This window comes from Mytilus trossulus, chromosome 9, assembly GCF_036588685.1.
Source record: "Mytilus trossulus isolate FHL-02 chromosome 9, PNRI_Mtr1.1.1.hap1, whole genome shotgun sequence".
Lineage (NCBI taxonomy): Eukaryota > Metazoa > Mollusca > Bivalvia > Mytilida > Mytilidae > Mytilus > Mytilus trossulus.
The window spans coordinates 45,823,873-45,842,936 of record NC_086381.1 but is presented as its reverse complement, the minus strand read 5'-3'; the positions used below and the strand labels follow the sequence as shown (position 1 = coordinate 45,842,936).

The 19,064-nt window shown below is 32.9% G+C and overlaps 1 protein-coding gene across 2 annotated transcripts in view; it reads right to left on the bottom strand.

The window, feature by feature from the left end:
- Positions 1-3,489: 3,489 nt before the first annotated feature.
- LOC134682992 (uncharacterized) overlaps positions 3,490-19,064 on the bottom strand; it is a 35,279-nt gene continuing 19,704 nt past the window's right edge. For both annotated transcript variants that reach the window (XM_063541974.1, XM_063541973.1), the window contains exons 2-4: positions 12,222-12,354; positions 11,536-11,644; positions 3,490-6,378 (exon numbers count right to left, since the gene is read on the bottom strand). In XM_063541974.1, coding sequence (XP_063398044.1) covers positions 6,280-6,378; positions 11,536-11,644; positions 12,222-12,354 — 341 coding nt within the window. In that variant the 3' untranslated portion in view covers positions 3,490-6,279. The remainder of the gene's footprint in view (positions 6,379-11,535; positions 11,645-12,221; positions 12,355-19,064) is intronic.

Here is a 19,064-nt window from a genome sequence, read left to right as displayed (position 1 = left end):
GGTTATGAAGACAGGTTTTCTTTTATATATTTGTAAGACACTACATTTATATCTATATATTATGTATAGTAACAGTTGCATATCATCATTCTAAGAATATACAAATAAAGAGATGTAATATGATTGCCTTTGAGACAACTATCCAACAAAGTTCAAATGAAGTGGATGTAAGCATTAATAGGCAGCCCGGAATACAAAAAAAAAAACCCCAACACAAGTGGTATTAATGGCATTGAGAGAACTTTCCACTAGAGTTGAAGGGACTGAGTAGATGTAAGCAATGATAGGCAGCCGTATGGTCTTCAACATTGACAAAATAAACCAATATCATTTATAATCGGCTAAAAAGGCCTCGACAAAAAAAATGTGACTGAAAATTCAAGGAAATAGTATACTTATGTTAATAAATTATGTCCTAGATTCCTGTAGTAAAATTCACTTGGCTACCCACATAGCGACTACACAACTATGAAATTAATGGTACTACATGTAGTAACGTATAGACCTGCACAAAAGGAAACTTCACAACGGATAACGTATCATCTCAGTTTTTCGTAGTTGAAAAGTTTATTTAAAACTAGGAAATTTTACTGTTATGAACTAAAATGTAGTTATGTGATATTATTTTTTGTCAGACATAAAACACCACCCAGCCTCATTGTCTTTATATATGAAGACGTGTTGAAATACAAAGAAGGGTTCATATTAGTAATTACTTAAACGCATTTTCGTCCTGATTTACTTGTAATATTTGCCACAGGACATTAAACCAATCAATCATCATCCATACATAGTTTGTAATACAAAGGAGGGATAATATCTTGTCCTGATACGCATGTGATATTTGCTGCTGGACATAAAACACCATCCATTATCATCAATTAAGACGTGTTGTAATACAAAGTAGGGTTCATATCAATTCAAAATGATCTTGTCCTGATATGCTGGTACTATTTGCCACTGGACATAAAACCAATCAATTATCATCTATACATAGTTTGTAATACAAAGTAGGGTTAATATCACTCTAATATGTTGACTGTTGTCATCCTGATATGCATGTGATATTTGCTTTTCATGTCTACTAATAAATTTCAGGAAAATTACCACAAGAACTTGGTTTCTATAGACGACTTAAATTTACAGTACCGAGTTTTGTCATTGACGATTGCCTGTAATTGCTTACATCCACTTCATATTTGAACTCTGGTGGAGAGTTTCCACATTATAGCAATCATATCGCATATCTACGGTTTTTTTTTATATTATAAGCCTTACTTTTTAACTCGTGTTTTCCTGACAATGCATGAAATATTTGTCACTGAGAGTTAAAAAATTAGCAACACACAATCAATCAATTTAAACCTGTGTTTAATAAGAGGAACACCATTTGATATTTATTCATTTGATGGGGTGGGGACAGGAGCATTTCATATACGAAAATGATTGCCTGGTTAGAACTGAACGATATGTATGATCAGCGACAGATTAAAAACAATAATAATTCTCTCTTCCCTTCCCAATCATTCATCTATGAATTTAAATTGATACCCTCTTATAGCCCAATAGTGTAGAAAGAAGCATTAAATACCAATCAATCAAAATCCCTTTACTAGAATTTCAAATTGTCCGTGAAGTTATTATACTTATACAGCTTATCGTCATACAGGGATGTCCTACTCAAGACTGTCATACCGAAAACTCGCTTTTCAGTAACACAGCTCACATTCTAATAATCTGCATTCATAAATTTCTTTATGTCATTTAGACAGTTTTAGACTAAACGACCCCATCCTCTCAATGCAAAAAAAAAAAACCAAACAGAAATGAACTTCTCCTGGCTCACTACCCAAGAACAAAACAAGAGTGCACACGCTGAAATGTCTCGCCTTCTTTATTAACCATTGATATAATGTTGATAGTCCTAAATATAAAGCTTTACTATAACTATCACATAAAATTAAAATGATCCAAAAAATGAGGTCAAGGTCATATAAACTAGACAAGAAATACATGTACACCTTACATTCATTCAATACACTAAATACAGTTAACCTATAGCTTATATTTTCTATCAGAAACAGACTTAATCAAGAAAACTAAACATTGACCAATGAACTATGAAAATGAGGTCAAGGTCAGATGAACCATGCCAGACAGACATGTACAGCGCACAATCCTTCCATGCAACAAATATAGTTGACCTATTGTTTATAGTCCAAAACACAAAAACTTAAAATTGAGCAATAAACCATGAAAATGAGGTCACAGTTCAATAAAACCTGCGAGACTGACATGTACATCTTAAAATATTTCCATACACCAAATATAGTTGACCTATTAAATATAGTATTAGAAAAACAGACCAAAACACAAAAACTTAACTATAACCACTGAACTATGAAAATGAGGTCAAGGTCAGATGACACCTGCCAGTTGGATATGTACACCTTACAATCCTTCCATACACCAAATATACTAGACCTATTGCTTATAGTAACCAAGATATGAACCTGGCCACAAAAACCTAACCTTGTTCAATGATACATGAAATGAGGTTGAGGTCAAGTTAAAACTGTCTGAAGGGCATGTGGACACATATACAAATATAGTTACCTTATTACTCATAAAAAGAAATTAAAATTACAAAATCTTAACATTTTTTTCAAGTGGTCACTGAACTATGAAAATGAGGTCAAGGACAAAAGAGATGTGACAGGCAGAAACTTCTTAACATAAGGCATCTATATACAAAGTATAAGCATCCATGTCTTCAACCTACAAAAGTATAAAGCTTTTAAGAAATTTGTTAAAACCACTGCCTCTGGATCACTATCACTATATCGAGGTTTATGCAACTAAAGTCACAGGCTCGACAAAAACATGCCCTTGTACAAATATGCTTGTAAAATTTGCTGCTGGACATAAAATTCAACCAATCTTTATTATCATCCTATTTGAATAAATGTTGTTATACAAAGATGGGTTAATATCACTTTAACATGTTCCTGAGTTTGATAAGCTTTTAATATTTGTCACTGGACGTTAAAAACCATCCTCTTCTGTAAATAAGTGTTGTAATACAAATTAGGATAATATCTCAGTAACATGTTCTCACCCTGATATGCATCATACATTTGCTGCTGCACATAACACTTAAATCAAGTTGAATGATCTAAGTAGTTACTACTGTAATCACTAGCCAGTCAACACTGAGGTTGTGAGTTCGAACCCTGCTTGTGCAGGTGTATTCGACTCCAATCTTAATTGACTAGGATTGTCATTTTTCATATCAAAGGTCTTCCTCCACCATTTAAAACTTGCTGCCACGAAATAGCCTAAATGCAGTGCTTAAAAGTGGTGTTAAAACACCGAAAATCAATCAATCAATTGAAGTAGGGTTCATATCACACTAACATATAGTCTTGTCCTGATATGCATGTTTTTTTCCATGCTAGACATAAAACGCCATCCATCATTATCTATGAATAATTGTTGAAAAAAATTTAATTCTAAAAGTAAATACTTAAGTACAAATGCTTAATATATCTTAACTCTATAAATATTACATATTATACACTTTATAAACTAACAAAAAGATATATATACTTAACTTGATCATCTTCAAGTAAAACTAAGTATATGATTATAGATGTGAAACCTGGACTGACTCACTCACTCACAAACTGAATAAAGTGTAAAACAGATTTAATGTGAAATTTGTGTAAAAGATATACAAATAAACTCTGTAAAAATTAAACTTTTTGATAGATTATTTTATATCATTAACATTTAACAGAACTATTTTTCCTCTAGTATATTTATAGTTTTAAAATCATGAAGGTTAAGAATACATGTATAATATACAAATTTGATTGCCATCAAATGCTCAAAAATGAAAATTAATTAAAAAAAAACGAACCCAAAAAACATAGAACTTTATGTATTAAATCAGATTCTAAAACTAGGATTTAAGTATATAAATTTTTGACTTGCATTGAGATAAGAGTTCTTCCCTTTTTAAAACAACTATTTCAGAGTTGTTATATAGGCTTTCTATTATATCTTCATTCCAAATCTAAGAATTCAGCTTCTTTCATTCAAGAAACTTTAAAATCTTTGAATAAAAAAAATATCATAAAAATTGGCCTCAAAGTAAATATTCTGATACAGAGATCAAGTCTTATTACAACCTTTTTTGAGGATATGTAAATAATACATTACAGCTAATTTAAAGATATAAATGTTTACAACCTATCTGCAACAGACTAAACAGGTACCGTCAAGTTCCTCTCACTTTATATCATTCTTGGGATCAAAGTAGCATATGAATATCAAAAGGGTAAAATATTAGATTTAAGGTACATGTAGCTGATGGTGGGAGTTTTCAACAACCTTGAGTGACTGGCTATACAGCCCTCGCAGGTCAGTAAGATTCAAGACAACACAAGCTACAATAAATCAAGCCTCATTGTCAAAATTTAAAATTGCTTGATTTAATATTTTAAAACTACATGTGCATGCTCATTTCTCAGCAAATTCAACATTCAACCAAATGGTAAAAAAATTAAATATGACAACAGAAAAAAGTAATCAAAGACTACTTCTTGATTATTTAACAATATTTGTCACGTAAAAATGTACATTTCATAATTATAACTACAGTTACCTTATTACAATGTATCATATTGGAAGAAATGATTTTTTCAATATAAATGTAAAACATTTGGCAAAGTGGAAATGAGAGGCATCTTCAGATCAATAATTGCATAAAACTGGGACATATTTGAACCACACAAAAAGAATATAAAAAAAATCAAACAAGCTTATATTTCAAATTTTATATTTCCCCTTAATAATTGAACAGGACTGGTTTTAATCTCCTTTATTTCTAATATCTTTCTGCAAACAAAGTAAGGGCAATTCAATTAAAATGTATGTGGGAAGGTAGGAAGGGACTTTCAAAATGTCCCTTCAACTATAAGAACCACTTTTAATATAATTTTGCATTCTTATATTCAAATTTGGCCACCATTAATTTACACAAGTTCCCCAAATATATTGGAGCAAAATTTAAAACATTTGACATTTTATTAAAAAAGTGATTGTTGCATTACATTCAAAGGTTATTAGGAGACAGATCAAGGGTCAGTAAGAGACAATTCAGTTAAATACCAAAAAAAGATTAATACTTCTATTTGAGCAGGTACTACAACAATACAATGCTTTACAAAACCCAAAATCTACGTTATAAAATACATATAAAACTTTTTATACATTGAAGTATATATCCTTGGTTAGTATTCTTATATTACCAGTTGGAGAAAGAATAAAATAGATGTGTTTGCTTTTAGCAATATTCAAACCAGTAAATGATAAAAAGTTATAAAATATTCATTGGGTACGTGAAGTCCGACATTTTTAAAATGTTAATACATTTGACTACAACAAATATTTTTCAGGTTTATTAATGAAATTTAGTTGATAAATATACTACTTCAAAAAAATATTTAAAAATTGCTTGCCCTTTATGAAATTTAGAATTAAACAAGCAAGACAGTGACCCCATAATTTAAAAAAAAATGTTTACAATAAAAATAAAAGATCAATTTCAGCAAAATGGTTGTTATAATTTTATAAAGGTATATGTATGTTACATAATCTGTTAGTATAATAATGGAGTATAATTATAAATACATTTGTTTTAAAATATTGCACATTTAGTGTTAATAAAACCATTTAGTATATATAACCCATAGGTTATCAAATCAAAACTATTCTTAAACATAACTTGTCAAATATTTTGGTGAAAAAATATCAATTCTTGATATTGAATAATTATACCATTTGTATCACTTTTGTAAACCTTATAAAAAGGTGAAGATAAAAAGATAAATAATTCATTAAAAATAATGAAAGTGTAATATAACGAATGCCATTAGTTTTAAAATAATTATAGCAAAACAGCAGATATGTAATAAAAGATATTTACTTGGAAAAAAAAAAATAAAAAAAAAAATAATTATAGAGATTGCATTATATTCAAGATACGATAACAAACTAAAAGTATAAAATTTTATGCCTAAAATTGTACTATCATTAGCTTTCTCCACAGTAAAAATCTATTTAAAGGGAGGTAATATAAATTTCATCTCATGATTACAAAATAGTAGTGATCTGAATTCATCTCGATTAAAGGAGAAGGAATATAAGACGAGACAAAGTTTTTTGAATTCATCTTGACTGAAAAAGAAGAAATATAAGGCTGAGACAAAGTTTTCAATCTTCTGCTTGTTCAAGTCCTCGTTTTGATAACTGTACTGCCCATGACGACTCTTCAGCCTTGTGAAGCAACAAAATCACTTGCTCTTTCTTGTACTGCAAAACATAATATAATGTATATTTTAATAGTAATTTCAAACCTTCAAAGCAGAAGATTTGCAATGTTTCATTTTATTCTATAATCATGATGAAAATAATAATAATAATTACTGAATTAATGAGCTAAAACTGTGAAAAACAGAAAAAAGTTAGACATTGGATTTTTTATTCATTTGTGTTATTAGTGGACACACATGTACTTCAAAAAGAAGAACAAGTAATGAATTTTCAATGCTATTTTCAATCGCAGTGTAACTCATTGATAGACATTTTCACAATTTTTCCATCATAAAGGGACAAAACTTAAGATAGTTGGAGGTGACAACATCCCAATTGGTATTTGATCTGCGTTCAATGGTTTCAAGCATTGTGAACAAGTTTCAAAACATTTGGTTGAGGCAAACTTAATTTATTGGAAACTAATTTCTGGACATTAGGACTGATGTACCAAACAAGGTTAAAACTTAATGCTCCCTCTGTCAAGACTGGGGCATAAAAAAATAATGTGTTCATTGGACAAAGACGATGCCCCGGCCCCCTTACATATAATGTTATAAAAGGACATAACTCAAGAACTGTAAAAGTGACACTACTTTAATTTGTACATGATCTGAGTTTCGCGGTAATTAGCATTGTGTATATGTTTCATAACTTTTTTGAGGCAAACTTAAAGTTAAAGAACTGAAACAAAAATTCCAGCAATTGTTCCATTTGTAAAAGGAACGGCATTAGTGACGCTACCAAAATTCAAATTTTGTCTGAGTTTTGTGGTGATAAGCATTGTGTATAAGTTTCATCATATTTGGTTGCAGTAAACTAAAGTTAACAAGAATGTGTCCACAGTACACAGATACCCCACTCACACTATCATTTTCTATGTTTACTGGACTGTTAAATTGGAATAAGTTCTCTAATTTGGCATTAAAATTAGAATGATCTTATCAAAGGGAACATGTATACTAAGTTTCAAGTTGATTGGACTTCAACTTCATCAAAAACTACCTTGACCAAAATCTTTAACCTGGAGTGTAACAGACGGACAAATGAACGGACGCACAGACCAGAAAACATAATGCCCCTCTACTATCGTAGATGGGGCATTAAAACAGAAACAAAAAAATAACCTATTTTTTAATTGGTAAAGGGACATAACTCAAGAACAGTACAAGTGATAATATCACCAAGGAAAAATGAGGTGTTTTTCCTTAGCAATATTTTTGAATAGTTTTGTATAAATAAATCTATATTTTCTTTATTTCTTTAAGGATAAATTGAAGTGTTAGAATGTCAACTTGTCAAAACTAAGTAAAGGCTAAATGCAAATAATTCACATTTCAAAGAAAACATAATTAGACTGTCTTTCTTAATTCTGGATTATGGATTAAGGTAAACTTGAGAAAAAGCTATTAGCACCATCAAAATATTACAATAAGACTGTAATTAGCTATTTCCTATTTAAGATAAAATACAATAGAAGTGTTATAGTTTAGTTACATAATTTATACTTTAACTATACATTGTAATTGATAAAAAGGTATCTAAGGAACCATATTTTTAATAGTAAGGATTAATATAATTACCCTCCCCTTTTTGGGAGTTATGTATTTTGATTGGTCAAGTTCTTACGATATACATGAAATGATAATGGAAATTAAGAGAGAGAGAGATGTGTTTTAGAAAGGGACCGTGATATATTAAATTTATGTAATTTAAAGAGATTGGATAATTTTAGGCTTTGTCAGATCATGGTGACTTAGTCCCATATTCGTATACATGTATTACTTGTGTTGTAAATATGAATGCTTTATCTATTCGAGAATAATTAATATACCATCATTGAACTTAAGTGTTTTATTGACTTCTTGTGCGTTATAAGAAGAAAACCAGACAATGCGATACCTATGCTCTACCATCATTATACAGAGTTAGTTCCCCTAAAAAATATTATGATAGGAACTGGGTCGCAGAATGTCAGCTAGTTCCCCCACTTATTGACATGTGATCCGGTCCGGTCATAATAACAGCAAAAATCAAACTTAATCTGTGTTTTGTGGTAATAAGCGTTGTGTACAAGTTTCATAACATTGGGTTGAGGCAAACTAAAGTTAAAGAATGGAAATAAACAAATTTGCAATTTTCCATATATGAAGGGACATAACTCGAGAACAGTGAAATTAAGGCCACCAAAATTCAAACTTGATCTGTGTTTAGTGACAGAGGCACAGACAGACAAGGGGAAAACTTAATTCCCCTCCTTACAGGCAGGGTCATAAAAATCAGACTTGATCTGTGTTTAGTGACAGAGGCAGACAGACAAGGGGAAAACTTAATTCCCCTCCTTACAGGCAGGGTCATAAAAATCAGACTTGATCTGTGTTTTTTTTATATTGAATATGCATTGGATATAAATTAAGTTTCATTACATTTGGTTGAGGCAAACTAAAGTTAAAGAATGGAAATAAACAAATTTGCAATTTTCCATATATGAAGGGACATAACTCGAGAACAGTGAAATTAAAGCCACCAAAATTCAAATTTGATCTGTGTTTAGTGACAGACAGACAAGGGGAAAACTTAATTCCCCTCCCTACAGGCGGGGCTATAAAAATCAAACTAAAGTTAAGAACGGAAAGCAATTTTGAGATAGACACTTGGTAAAACATAATGCCCCCTCAACTATGGCAGGGGCATTAACATTTATATACTGGTTTATCTGTAATTAACTGAAGTTAAAAGTAAATTTTTATTTACAATTCAGTTTCCAATGTACACAAACAATGATTTATAAACTATGTTAAACATGTTTTCTATCAACAATTCTAATATGACGTCCTTATTACGCTTTGTTAACAAAGCCGTGTTCTAATGAGCACAAAAGATATGTTTGACACATGCGCACGGACTTACTGTTTATATTAACGTTATTTCCATCGTTATCCTTTTAAATATTTACATTAAAGCAGCTAACATAAACTTTTATTATATATTTTTATCAAACAACATAGATTTGCCCTGCTCGTAGTTTTTAAACTTATCAAATATGAAATGTAATATAGAGACTCCTCGGGGAGGACACGAGAACAGCCAAACATTCTTACGGTATTTTCGTACGCTTCAATCTATAAATATATTGTATTTGTCATATTAGAATCGAAATAATTCCTTCATGTCATGCTCTATGCTCATTTTAACATGTGTAGGCATTATATTTGACCACATTTTACACCTCGCTAATGCTCAGTGTAAAATATCGACAAATATAATGCCTACCCGTCAGATTATGCGCGCCTTTATCATCGTCATTTGTGCGTTTAGGGGCGTCGTCACTTCCTTCCAATGTTGAGCGAGTGGTTGGAAAACTATAATTCTATATTGTTGAGCAAATTTCATTTTTTTTATTAAACAGGTTGTTCACATAATCCAGATTAACTTGTGAGTTCATAACTTCATGTAGTAATTAAGTTTGTTAGATAGTTCAGTATTCTCTGTGTAGTGAACAGTGAACTATAATCATTCTAAATGAACAAAGGTCCAGAGACATGAAATAGTAGTATTCCTATTGTATTCAATATAGCTCAACATGCAGACTTCTTATACGTTCAGGTATTTCACATTCAATTTTTTATGGAAATATTCTTTATAAAGCACAAAGGTGTCAGTATTCACCTCAGAAACCTTTGAATAGACTTATTAAGAAGGGATATAGTTACGATGCTGTTGTCAGTTCATTAAAGATTGCATATTTTGGCGTTAATATTAATTCACTTATATGGTCTTTGCATCGGAACTAAACACATTTATTCAAAATCCAGTTGTTGGCATGACAAGGGTTATGGCTTCTCATATATGTTATGATGGTATGATACTAAACCCCTAACGGGAAGGATTGTGCCTGATGTTCATATGATGAAATCATAATCTTTCAGTCGGTTTAATTGTAGTCTGGAGCTGGCATGTCAGTTAACTGCTAGTAGTCTGTTGTTATTTATGTATTATTGTCATTTTGTTTATTTTCTTTGGTTACATCTTCTGGCATCAGACTTGGACTTCTCTTGAACTGAATTTTAATGTGTGTATTGTTATGCGTTTACTTTTCTACATTTGTTAGAGGTATAGGGGGAGGGTTGACATCTCAGAAACATGTTTAACCCCGCAGCAGTTTTGAGCCTGTCCAAAGTCAAGAGCCTCTGGCCTTTGTTAGTCTTGTATTATCTTAATTTTAGTTTCTCGTGTTCAATTTGGAAATTAGGTTGGTGTTCATAATTATCACTGAACTAGTATATATATCTGTTTAGGGGCCAGCTGAAGGACGCCTCAGGGTGCATGAATTTCTCGCTACATTGAAGACCTGTTGGTGACCTTCTGCTGTTGTTTTTTTCTATGGTTGGGTTGTTGTCTCTTTGACACATTCCCCATTTCAATTATCAATTTTATTCAAACATTTTTCACCTATTATTTCCTTTTTTTTATAAATAGATTTAATAAAAGATGGAGTAAGATTTCTGTTTTTCAATTCTTAAATTTAATGCTATGAAATGTAGGATTAGTTTTCTGTCATACCAGTAGCCAGGGGGTATGGGGGGTTGGGACCCCCCCTCCTTGAAACCAAATAAGCACTGTTAAAGTCAATGTTCTGTTCAAATTGTGACTGTTAAAGTCGAGTTCATGAGTCCAAATACCCCCCTTTAAAGATTACCTGCTACAGGCCTGTCTACAACTGTCAAATTGGAGAGAATAATTTGATTTACCCTTTTTCCTATGTAACCTGACCTAAATTGTTTGCACCTGTCCTATGTCAGGCAGTTCAGTAGTTGTCATTTGTTGACGTGGTTCATAAGTGTTTCTTGTTTTTTATATATATAAGATCGTTGGCTTCCCCATTTGAATGGTCTTACACTAGTTATTTTTTGGGGCCCATTATACATTGTAGCTTGCTGTTCTGTGTGAGACTGTGTGAGACAAAGTTGACCTATTATGGTTTACTCTTATAAATTTTGACTTGGACGGAGAGTTGTCTTATTGCACTCATACCAGATCTTCTTATATATAGATATAATGTACTACAATTGGTGGTATTACACATACTAGACTCTTTTTTATAAGCTGTTCCTAGTTTTAAGGTGGTGTCTAATTTGACCAAGTCTTTATAATTACCTCTGTTTTACATTTTTCTGGCACAATATCACCTGGAAGTTTCTTCACAGTATATCTAAATTTATTTTCTTTTTCTTTCTTCTTTACCACAGCTGTCACTTCAAAAGAACTGTAAAAATAATAACAAATTGAATATATATTGATAAAAGTCCTTTTTATTGACCTTTTTGACCTACATTGTACATGACCTATGAACCAACAAATAATTAAAATCCTTTTTTTGAGAGCTATCTACATGATCTAGATATGGTGAAAAGGCCTTATAAGAAAATATTGAAACCATGAAACCCATTCCAAAATGAAATATAATCTTAATGAACTAAAAGCATATGAACATGAACCTGAATAAGCCCTTATAATTATAGAAAATAAGAATGACAAATATTCCAGTTACACTAAATATTGTTTTCTCATTGTTTTTGTTTGATTTTTTTTAACATATATATCTCTATGTAGGTCTGTTTAATGCAATGTAGCTTACTATGCAGAATGCATTTTGCTCATTGGTGAAGGCCTTATGAAGATCTTTAGTTGTTTGCATTCTTGTTATTTGGTCTGATCGATAGTTTTCTGATATGAAATCATGAAACACTTTCTTATTTTTTACATTTATATTTTCATTCTCTTAAATGCATTGTATAACTTGCATCTTAAGATCTAAAACATAATTTGTTTTTCAACCTTACTTGTTTTCAAATTTAGGCACAACAGTAGCATTCTTTTTAGGTTTAGCAGCACCAAACATCTTGGAGGTCACTTCAAGGTCAGGGATGATCACAACAGCTCTGATAGTGGTTAAATCTATCTCCTCAGCTGTCACTGGAAACAAACATATATACATGTATTTATATTCATTTCATTCTTGTAGAGAAACTTTCTTTGTTCAACAATATAATTAAAATTAGTTCTCTGCACTTGCTACCAGTTTTTGTTGGGTTGTTTATATGTCACATTCCCTTGTGCTACATATAAACAACTAAACGAAAAGGAGGAGCAAGTTTGGAGAACTAGTTTTGATTCCAAATATACACATGATACATTGTACATGTAGAAACTGGAAAAACATGTCACAATGTACGCATATGTGTAACAGCCACAAGGTTCCGTCAGTTACTTTGTTCGGGTGTAACTTTTAAATTAATTATTTCGTTCCTATGGAACTTTCCAACTAGTTGTTTAAATCCAAGTGCAGCCAAAAAGGTCCGGAAAAAAGTAGCTAGTTGAAAAGACCCTGAACAATGTAGCTAGTTAACCCTAACCCTAACCCTAACAAAGAGGAACTTTGTGAGAAGTTGATAAGTTCCGTTTGATTTTTGTGGCTTAGAATCTATGTTCCCCTTTGAAAAGGTTCAAATGTAATATGTTGCGCTTTTACTTTACATGAATTCTCCAAATGGAAATTTGTGACTAGTTGATAAGTTCTGTTGGAACTTTTGTGCTAGTTTGTTAGTTCTGGTTTTGACTAATTTGGCAAAAAGGAACTTTCTAACTAGTTGATATGTTCCATTGGAACTTTTAAACCATAGCTAGGAAGAACATAGTAACTAGTTAATAAGTTCCTCTTTTTGGCTAGTTAGTTCTTTCTGCCTGGACACTTTCCAATGTCGGAACAAAAGAGCATTTACATATGGACCATAATTTGCTATTGGGCTCCGTTTCCTATAACTATAGAAAAGTGATAAAATGTGAATTACTGTAAGAAAAGTTGTAACTACATCTATTAAAAGATGCCATTATTTTTATCAACATACAAGTGTATGCTACTCTTCCCTAGAAAAAAATTTGAAATATACGAATTTCAAAGATTCTACAACCTTATTTTTGTGTCGTTTCTCGCGTTACTTTTTGCTTCTGAAGAGCATAACGCTGACTGATTTATAGATAATCGTGGGTACCACGATTTCCCGAGATCTACGAGAACAACATAATATCCCGAAAACAAGATTATATATCCCGAGAACAAAATTTTTAATTGTGTTATAGGTGTTTTTATTGTGTTTTTACTACTTTTTACAATAATAAAGAATACTAATAAGAGATAATACTCGTTTTTATTCAATAAAAATGCAATTTCAGGTCAAAAATTCGATTTCTATGTCTTGTACATACAAAATCCTTGTTGAACACAATATGGCGGACATTCGGTAGACAACTTATGAAAATCAAAGTATTAGAAGATCTTAGAAGGACCAGAGACATATAATACATGTATTATATGTCTCTGGAAGGACTGACAGAAAAGAAAAGTATCAAATGTACTGAAAGAATATATTTTATTAAAAAAAAAATGTTAAACATTCATATAAAAACTGATTGTTGTTAATTAATTATATGTCTCTATTGTTAATAAATTTTATTTATATCGTTATTGTTATTGTTAATAAAATGAAATAAATTATGATTTGTCAAAGTTTTTACTAAAATAACATGTTTTCAAAATCTTAGTAATTATATTGTTTTCTTATGATATAATTAAATGCTGTAATTACTGTACAATTTTCTCCAAATATCTCCTTTTAAGCTAAAGCTTGGTGTTGTTTCTTTTTCTGAAGATTGCGTGTACTTTTATTAATTATGAACGCCATAAACCTTAATCATTGTATGCTGTTACACTTATTTAAGCAAAAAAACACATATAACACCATAAAAAATCTTATTCTCGGGATATATAATCTTGTTTTCGGGATATTATGTTGTTCTCGTAGTTCTCGGGAAATCGTGGTACCGGATAATCGTCACCGGCAAATTCGTAACTTTTGCTTTCAAATAACAAGGAACATCGACCAATAAGAATAGTGAGAAGAAAATGCCGAGAACTATAAGTATTTATGTAGCAGATGTAAGAAAAGTGGCGTGACTTTTATGTCCAATTTCGTAAGGCAAATTTTAGATGATGTAATCTGCTTTGTGTAATAGAATTCTTAAAAACAATAATGCAAATATGAACTCTCGCGAGATGTTCAAACAGGTAAATCCGAGATGATTTACATTCTTGTTTTGATCTTCGTAATAATTAAGTAAGAAAATTACGTTGTCGTTATGCGTTACATTTCACACGAAACAGAAGTCCAGTTATTTATTAAAATTGTTTTTGTCCTTAAGTTCTAACCATTTCCGGTCATACGTGAAACACGTGACTAACATGTGATAACGCCATTACGGCCGGATGTACGAAATACTAGGTCTAAACATTGTTTTTGTTTCCAACGGGATGTTAGCAAACATAATCTGTAGACTTGTTTCGTCTTGTTTAAAAGAGGAAAATACAATTGTCAAAGAGATTGCGACAGTGGTCTGTTATTTTTCCTATGTGCATAATGTTACATACGATCCTCTGTATCTGTATGGGTACGTCGTAGCTACCAATTCTGGCTTTTATACAACGGGAGTGAAGGCGCCGTCGATTTATTGACGTTTCGCGAGAGCAGATTTAAAGCTCTCTACACTAGTTGCGCGTACAATAGTGTCTTCTAGATGGTTCCAATTTACTATTGTTGACACAAAGAATGAATTTGAATGTTGCGGTGTTTTACTAGTAGGAATGTCAAAACACCTGGTATTGTTCCTCACTTGTTTTTCAACAATGTTCGTGGCTTGATAGTTGTCAAACTTTTTAGCTGTGATGTTTCGTCTTGGTCTCGCTGATTTGAGGAAGTCGTCTGGATCAATAGCAGGTACCAGCCCCTCAACCACCTTGTACATAAATATAAGCTTTTGGCTCGTGCGTCTCAATTGTAGTTCCTGTAGTTTTAATTTTGTAAGCATGTTTGTTATGCAGCCATCTTCTCTAGTTCTATAATCGCCTGTTATAAAGCGTGCTGCTTGTCTTTGTACTCTTTCCAGCTTGTTTGAGTCTGCAATACTGTAGGGGTCCCATACTGTTGCTGCATATTCCATTGTAGATCTTACTAAGGAAATGTAAGCAGTTTTCTTACATTCCTGTGGGCAGTATCGTAAATTTCTTCTGAGGAAGCCTAGGGTTGAGTTAGCCTTTTTGGCAACGTTTGTTATATGCGTGCTCCACTTCAGGTCTTCTGATATCTGCACTCCTAGGTATGGGTTGCTCTGAACTTGTTGGAGTATGTGGCCGTTGAGTGTATAGAATCTCTGGCTTTTGTTCTTTATGCTTAGTATGTAGCATTTCTTTGCGTTAAATCGCATACCCCATTTATTTGCCCAATCTTCTAGGCTAGCTAGGTCTTCTTGTAGCAGTTTGTGATCTTTCTCTGTTTTGATGGTTCTGTATAATAGACAGTCATCGGCGAACAGCCTTACTGATGATTTGACAGTGTCCGGGAGGTCATTAATATGACATAGGAAAAGTAATGGTCCTAGAACGGTTCCCTGTGGAACACCTGAGTCCACTTTAACTTCTTCTGACTGTTCTCCCTCTACTACTACTTTCATCTTTCTCTGTGTCAGAAACATATTTAGCCAGTTGTTTAGTTGTCCTCGAATTCCGTATTCTCCCATTTTTGATAATAATTTGTTGTGTGGTACTGTATCAAAGGCTTTTGAAAAGTCCAGGATTGCGATATCAGTTTGTAGTCCGGCGTCAAATGCTTTCATGAAGTCATGTAAGGTGACTAATAGTTGTGTTTCACATGAGTAGCCAGATCGGAATCCATGGTTGAGTGATGTTAAGACTCTGTGCTTTTCAAGATGTTTGAGGATGTGCTTGCATATGATATGTTCTAATAGTTTACAAGGTACCGATGTTAATGAGACTGGTCTATAGTTTTCTGCTGCGTGTTTGTCTCCTTTTTTGAATACACACGAGATGTTTGCGTTTAACCAGTCTTCGGGTAGTTGGCCAGTGTCTATTGATGTTTGAAAGATGGCAGTAAGTCCTGGTGCTATTTCTGCGGCACACTCTTTAAGTATTTTGTTTGGTATACCATCTGGTCCAGATGCTTTCGATGGGTTTACATCTTTGAGTAGTTTTTCTAGCCCTTTTGTGGTTATAAGTAGATTCGGTATTGTTTCCAGTATGTATTTTGTTGTTTTAGGTATTGATGTTGATTTGTCAATTGTGAATACGGATCTAAATTGTTGGATTAAAATTTCTGCCTTTCCTTTGCTGTCGCTGACTAATTTCCCCTTGTCTTTTAAAGGTGATACACCAATGTTGTCTGTTTTCCTGGATTTGATATACTTCCAGAATGGCTTTGTATTGTTTGTTTCTAGGCCTTTGATGATAGTATCATTGATGTATGTGTATTCTGCTTTCCTGACTTGTCGCTTTACTTCTTTTTGGAACTGTCTATAGTTTGACCACTTTTTAGTTTTCTTAGCTTGTTGGTATAGCCGCTGTTTCTTTTTAAAGAGTTTTCTAATTTTGTGGTTTATCCAGGGCAAGCTGTTCTTAGAGCGGATTTCTTTTGATGGGATGTGTTTGTCCATACTTTGAAAGAGTTCTTTCTTAAAGGTGTCGCTCATTTCTTGTACGTTTGTTCCACGATCCTGCATGTGTCGGAGTTTTGTTGATGTTATTAAGATCTCCTCTTTAATAGTGTTCCAGTTTGCCTTTGAGTATATATAGCACTTCCTGGGTTTGCTACGTTGGTAGTAAGGTTTGGTGTCACAATCTGTAACAATCATTTCGTGGTCTGATATGCCAGGTGTGTTTTTGGATGTTTTGACAAGTGATGGGTTTGTGGTTAATACTATGTCAAGGAGGTTGTCTTCTCTTGTTGGTTGTTCATGGATTTGAGTGAGTTGGAATGATGATGTTATTTCCATGAGTTTGGTTTGTATCTCCTTATCACTTGAGTTATTTGGTACTGACATTGATTCCCAGTTTATGTCAGGGCAGTTAAAATCTCCAGTAAGCATGACGTTGGTGTTTGAATTTGCTATCATTTGTAAAGATTTTTCTAGTTCATCTAGGCATTTCATGTTCCGGTGTGGCATATAGAATGATCCAATAAGCAGTTCTTTTTTGCCTTTAAGGTGTATTTTTACCCATTCTATCTCACAATTGGTGACTAGACTAGACTGTTCAACTGATATGATATCTTTATGGACCAGGATAAAGACTCCCCCTCCAAGTGTTCCCCTGTCGTTCCTGTAGGCATTGTAGTCATCTGGGAATACTTCGCTTGATTTGATAGCGTCTTTTGTGCTGGTTTTTCCGGGTTTTTCTCCTTTGAGCCAGGATTCTGTACCACAGATGATGTCAGGTTTTATGTAATTAATGGCTGCTTTAAATTCTGAAGTCTTGTCTTTTATACTTCGGCAATTGACGGTTAGAATTCTCAAGTTCCTTTTCTCGTTCAAGTTAAATACATTACTGCTTTGTGTTCTACTTTTGTTACTGCAATTTTTGGTATTATTTGTTGTTGATGATTGAGCTTTTAGTCTTGGGCTGCTGGTTTTTAGCGGACTAAATATGCTTGATGACACAGATTCGAATGATATATCATGTGTGAGTGGTTCATAGTAGTTTGATGTGTTCAGTTCATAGCTGTGAAATGTAAAAGATGACACATTTATACTTTCGCATTTACAACAGTGCCATTGTACGTTTGATCTTTGTAGAAGTTCATAGTCAACTGTACAGAGTTCAATACATGATCTATGGTGCCATATGTCACAATCATCGCAACAAACCCCATCGCACTTCCATGTTACTGGGTGGTCGCATAGTCCACATGGGTATATGCTCTGTTGTTTTCCTCTTGGCCCAGGGTTTAGTTCTATGTCGCCTCCTAATATGAGTAATAATAGTGTGAGGTGTTGTTTCACGGTTGGTGTTGTTGGTAGTGTGATTGGTCTTCTGCCTGTTGTTGACATGTTCTTATTTAGTACACAGGTAAGTAGTTGTTGATGTTCCCATGTTTTACTGGTTGTTAAATTTGTTCCGATATTGTACAGGAAGCTTATGAGTATTATGATGTTGATTATATTCATTGTGATGTTGTACTCTTCTGGTATTGATTGTAGAGATGTTTGTGTTTTCTGTCCTGGTATAGCGCGGATGAGCCCGTGCTGACCAGAATTTAGAACACTTTCTATATATCAATCGTTGTTGTTTGCTGGTGAGTGGGATCAGTATTCAATATTGTGTGTTGTTTTTCTGCTTGGTGTGTTAAAGTTCTTTTGTGTTTACAGTCCTGGTTTAGCTCGGAAAAGCCCGTGCTGACCAGTGCGTGTGGAACACGTGTTACCAACAGTCTATCTGTGCCTGAGTTGCTATTTTCTTTAGCCAAGTTCGTGCTAGTAGGTTTGTTGGGTGTATTCCATCGGCGTATAGTTGGAAATTGTAGTAACTTCTGTTTGTTTCAGTTCGATGTGCTCCTTTTTTATATTTTGATCTCACTTGTAAGTCGTTCGAGAATTTTGGAGTGTGGCTGTTTAAAGTGCTGTTTATTTCTTTGATTTTGTTGTTTAGTTGGACAACTTGTTCTGCTAGTTCTTTGTCTTGTGTAATAAAGTTGTCTGGGGTTTTATGATGTTTCCCCTTATTCCAATGGTATATGGAGTAGACTGGTGTTTCCAGTATGGTTACCCTACAGTTGTCAAATGTT